At 47.9% G+C, this 5,542-nt stretch overlaps 1 protein-coding gene across 1 annotated transcript; it reads left to right on the forward strand.

The window, feature by feature from the left end:
• Positions 1-3,208: 3,208 nt before the first annotated feature.
• On the forward strand, positions 3,209-3,688 carry LOC140450999 (uncharacterized). The gene has a single exon (XM_072544704.1). The coding sequence runs from the start codon at positions 3,209-3,211 to the stop codon at positions 3,686-3,688; it is 480 nt and encodes a 159-aa protein (XP_072400805.1).
• The last annotated feature ends 1,854 nt before the right edge of the window (positions 3,689-5,542 follow it).

Consider the following 5,542-nt stretch of genomic DNA (forward strand, 5'->3'; position numbering starts at 1 on the left):
TGTTGTAAATATATATAAGTGAGCCATGTGCTTAGGCAACCAAAAATACTCTCGGAGATTGACAGATATTTATACTCTGAAGTGACGTTTAAGAATATTTACGAATATAAGTGGGTTATAATAATATATTGTTTGAAATGTGTATTTTATTAAATTAGAATGTTAAGTTACTAATTTAATTATATATTCTGATCTGAAAAGCCTAAATGTAAACAAAATTATTAATAGAAAAGAATGGAATTCTCTGGATCTCCGGAGATGGCCATGTTGGCGAAATGGTTTGTTCCAGAAAATTCATACAAGTATGATAGAACAAATTAGAACATGATATCTTACGAGATGGTTCTGGAATATCCGAAACATATAAATACCCGTGATTTGGATTCAAGATGGCAGTTTTTAGTCAGAGTTTTTAGCAGTTTTGGGCAGTTTTTGGAAGTTTTTAGTCAGAAGTCAAGCAGTTTATTATGAAAGTTAGTTGGAGTCAGTGAATCAAGTACAAATAGTCAAAATGTTTAATATAGTGAGTTAAATGAAGATTAAAAATTATGCATATAATTTAATGCACATTTATAATTATACACAAATAATTATTGAAGATAAAAAAAGGTATATTGGAAGAAATTAAATTATATTATGGTTGGAGATTAGTATAAATCAACTTATAATAATTGGATATTGGTATATTGAAAAGAAGAATAAATATAAATGCTGTTTGCTGGTTTGATTGGTGGTATATAAATGCTGGTGAAGAAAAATATATCTTAAATTAGTAGAAGCTTATAATTGGAAAAAGAAATTTCACAAAAACAAGGATAACCGAAGTACGAAGACTTTCAGTGGTGATTAGAATATATATAGTGGAAAACAGTTCATTTAGGCATTCAGTGAAAGAAAGGTACAAAATTTTGTTAATATAATTTAGTTAATATCATAACAATTTCAATTTTGAAGATAGTTTGTTTAAATCTAACATTGTCTATAGAATTTAATTAGTTTTATAAGAACATCAATTTAAAGATAGTTTATTTTAAATTTACATTGGCTAGGTTAGATATATATGTGTGTTTCATAATAGTTATAATAAAGATAATTTTAAAAAGTACTTACAAGCTAATTCTTTGAGAACCGCGATAAAAACCCTATATATTATATTATTAAAAATACTCATTGCTCATCATTCAAACAAAAAACACATCATAACAATATATATATATATATATATATATATATATATATATATATATATATATATATATATATATATATATATATATATAATATCAAAGTATAGTATGGTATGTTTTTTTAGATTAGGTTGAATTAGATTAGCGTAGGTTAGATTGATTTAGTTAGTTCTTTAGTTTTGTAAATTTTCCTCCATGAGCCGCTATATATTCTAGTGACTCCCGTAGGGCGTCGATTAGCCCTGCTCCGTTGGAGCAGTATACCCACTAATATATTTTATGTTAATTAGTTTTTTATTTAGGTTTGGTTAGGTTGAGTTGGGTTAGTTCACGTTGATATGGGTTAGCTTAGGTTGCGGTAAGGGAGCACTGCCGTGGGGCGTTAGTTGTTTCGGCCCTACTCGTGGGAATAAGAATGGAAAACGAAGGGAATGTTAACGTAGTAAGTGAGATGGAAAAGGCGGAGGAACTGGCAGCGTTTTCGAGGTCTACCAAGACCCCGAATTCGCCCAGGAAGGAAGCAACGGTAGAGAGCGCGTTCGGAGGAGCGCCCCTTGCGTCTGAATACACCTCCACTCTGGAGGTAGCTGAGACCACTGCCCTCGATAAAGAGTGTGCAGGTGGCAAGTACTAAAAAAAGAAAGAACACGGCAAGCTCAGGGGGGAAACAACACCTTCGCCTCCGAAGAAGAAAGCGGGACTTCGGTCCTTAGAGGAGGAAATCAACCCAATGCGGGAGAAGGTTTTTAGGCTTGCACGCTTAGTGCAAGCCAATGTGAACACAAAAAAAGGAGATCAAGTTGATCTCCAGGGAACTGGAAAGAGCGCTGAGCGAGTTCAGCTGCTGAGTCGGCACCCCCCCCCCCCCAAGAAAAGTGCTAGGCTGCACCGTCAGCACACAGACGGCAGCGGTGCAATGTGGACCCTCGGTCGGCGTTCAGGTTGGCCTTGACACCGAGCGGGAGGCCAAAGAGAGGGCTGCATCGCGAACGAATGCTGGCAGCAGTCACAGGCACGGCGGAAGAGGTCATTGACCTCATCTCCGAGGAATGGCCCGAGGAGCTCTTCACGGTGTCGAGGGGGAGCGATATCGGCCTCTATGACTCACCCGGGGACGTGGCGGTCCTTATTACTAAGGACGCTGCCGACGCGGAGGTGGTGGCGAGGCTAAGGGAGAAATACCCAGATCTGCCTGGTGCCGCCGCCACCGCTCGCGAAGGGTGAGCCGTGGAGTCTGTCGTCGCCAGGTTCGACACCGTCGAAGACGACGGCAGACGGGCGTCAACCGGCGGCGGTCAGATTTTTGAAAGTTGCTTCAATGCTTGTCTGGAGTGTGCGACCCTGTGCAAAGATGTGACAATTACTGTCCACGGTAAGAGTGGGAAGACGGCCACGGAGGGACCGCTCCGGTCCACAAAGTCCTCGAAGTAGAGGGCGGCAGAGAGATGGCTGAGAAGGTCAGGAAAGCTATCTCCACCGGCGGCTCTGGCGCGGTCAAATCGGCCGTCGCGAAGGGCGGCAGCCGGATGAGGGAGGTTCTCCTGACCGGTTTGCATCAGATCACCACGCCGGAGGACGTGGTAAAGAGTGTGAATGAATTTGCAGGTAACAGTGTTGCCTGCGAATTAAGAGGGCTTCGGCTTTCACGTAGGGGCGGCTCCGTCACCGTGGAAGTTGAAGAGAGAGTGGCCACACGGCTGATTGAATGGTCAAGCTCCGGGTGGGTTTTGTTACCTGCCGAGCTAGAGAAAAAGTAAAGCTCGTTCGGTGCTACAGATGCCAGGCATTTGGGCATCGAAAGGGCGAATGTAAGATGGAAGAGAGAAAGGGTTGTAGGAGATGCGGCAAGGATGGCCATGTCTCCTACAATTACAAGGAAAAAAAGAGATTCTGTATGACTTGTATGCAGGGGGGCCACTCGAATGACAGTCGAGCGTGTCCAGTATTTAGACGTCTGGTTGATGAGGCTAGGGGCACGTCCGTTGGGGCGGCCCAGAGACTGGCGTGACTCTCTGTCCGAGATGGCGACCACGCGTCTTCCCCGACTGAGGGTCCTCCAAACCAACGTGAACACGGCGAGATTGGCACACGATCTCGCTGTGGGCTTCGCTGCGACAGGTGACTTTGACGTCCTTGTCGCGGCGGAACCGAACCCCACGTTGGTGAGGAGCCGAGGCTGGTTCGTTGATAGTCTGGGCGGTGTCGGTGTGTTTATCCGGAACCGTCAATTGAGAATACATGGTATCGAATCCCACTGGGGTTTCGTGAATGTAAGGTTCGAGAACATGAGTTTCCTTTGTTGCTATATCTCGCCTAATATAACAGCAGAGGAATATGGAAGAAGGCTGGACGAGATAGTTGGCGTGATTATTGGTGAGCGGCGGGGAGAGGTGTTAGTGATAGGGGACCTAAACGCAAAGTCGGCGGCGTGGGGATCCCCGGTCACTGATGCCCGAGGGCAAATGGATGGATGGACTGTCTGGGGGCTCTGGATCTGGTAGTATTAAACACCGGCCAGGAGCCCACGTTTGTGAGAGGCGGTTCTGGTACGCACATTGACGTCTCCTGTGGCTCCCACGAGGTAGCTCGGCACGTAAGTGACTGGGCGGTCTTAGCGGAGTACACTGGTACCAATCATAGGTACATCGCCTTCACGGTGGACGGCACTCCTGCTAAGGATATGTCTACCCGGCGGGGGGGATGTAAGTATGATTGGAGCGTGTATAAGGGTGTTACGCAATGGGAGATAGCGATGGCTCGAGCCCTACCACCATCAGTGGAGGGACTCGAGCGTGTGGTGAAACCCGGCTTGAGAGAAAGAGCAGGTACAGTACCTTAGGTGGTGACCGTCGTGTGCCTTATTGGTGGAATGATTGCATTACCCGAATGAGGAAAGAATGCCTGGCCCTGCGTCGCAGAATGACCAGAGCAAGAGTGAGAGAGAGCGAACGAGTGTATCTGGAGTTGCTTGCCGAACACCGAGCGCGAAAGAGGACAATGAAGGATCTTATCCGAAGGGAGAAGAAGAGATGCTGGAGGGCGCTGGAGGACAAAATCGTCATGAAGCACGTCGATGCCTACCCCCTCTACACCATGCCACTCGCGGACTTGACTGCTCTGGTAACAGAACTGTTTCCGTCCGGCGGCTGGCATGGAGTGGAGTAGGAGGCCGAAGATGCAGGACGGATTGTTCCCTTCTCCCTAGAGGAACTCGCTGTTGCCAGTGGGGCCCTTAAGGCCGGAAAGGCTCACGGGCCAGATTCGATACCGCCTGAGGCGGTCAAGCACCTGGAACGCTTGGAGTCTGACTGGCTTTTGGGCATGAACGCATTGCTTGTCCGTCAGATTTTTCCAGCTTTTTGGAAGTTCTCAAAGCTGGTGTGAGATCCCCAAAACCGGATGGAAACACCGGCCGATTTGCCTTCTTTCGTTCCTCGGAAAGTTGTACGAGAGATTGTTGAGAGCAAGAATCGAAGAGGTGATAGAGAGGTCTGGAGAGTTGTCCCCAGACCAGTATGGCTTCGTCGCGGGCAAAAGTACGAGTAAGTGTGTGTTGGCGGTGTTTCGGGCCTTAGAGGGTAGCGGCAGCAAGTGGGCTGCTTTGCTTCTCTTCGACGTCAGAAACGCCCTCAACAGCATAAAGCGGTCCCACGTGATGAGCTCCTTGAGTGGACGAAATTGTCCAAAATATCTGCGGAATATCGTCGCTGACTACCTGTCGGAGCGAAAGCTCGTGGTCGAGGGTCCAGTTGTGACCGACGTTACGGCCGGGGTCCCCCAGGGGTCTGTCCTTGGTCCGACGCTGTGGAACCTGGCATATGACGGGGTCATGCGCCGCGAATATGGTGAGGGGTGTACCCCTTTCGCATTCGCGGATGACTTCACTGTGTTGGTCACGGCCCGGGACAGGGACGAACTCCTGCATAGGGGATATATGGCCTCAAACGTCGTGAGCGACTGGATAGGCGACCAAGACCTGGAACTTGCGACGGGGAAAACCGAGGCGATCGTCCTCATAGGCCCTAGGGACAGGACGGGAGTGGTCTTTGTGAGGTATTTGGGGGTGAATATCCACTCCCACGGACGGTGGGGGAAGCACGTCCGTGTGGTCGCACAGAAGGCCGCTCAGAGAGTGGCTGCGCTGAGCCGGTTGATGCCCAACATCGGTGGTCCTAAACCCGAAAGGAGGAGGGTACTACATGGTGTTGTGCATTCGACCGTCCTCTATGCAGCCCCAGTCTGGTATAGGGCGATGGAAACATCGTCCTACCGGGAGCGCTCGGTACGCGTGGATAGGATTAGCCTGCTACGTGTAGCATGTGCCTATAGGACTGTGTCTGCGGCGGCCCTGTGGG

This window comes from Diabrotica undecimpunctata, chromosome 9, assembly GCF_040954645.1.
Source record: "Diabrotica undecimpunctata isolate CICGRU chromosome 9, icDiaUnde3, whole genome shotgun sequence".
Classification (NCBI taxonomy): Eukaryota; Metazoa; Arthropoda; class Insecta; order Coleoptera; family Chrysomelidae; genus Diabrotica; species Diabrotica undecimpunctata.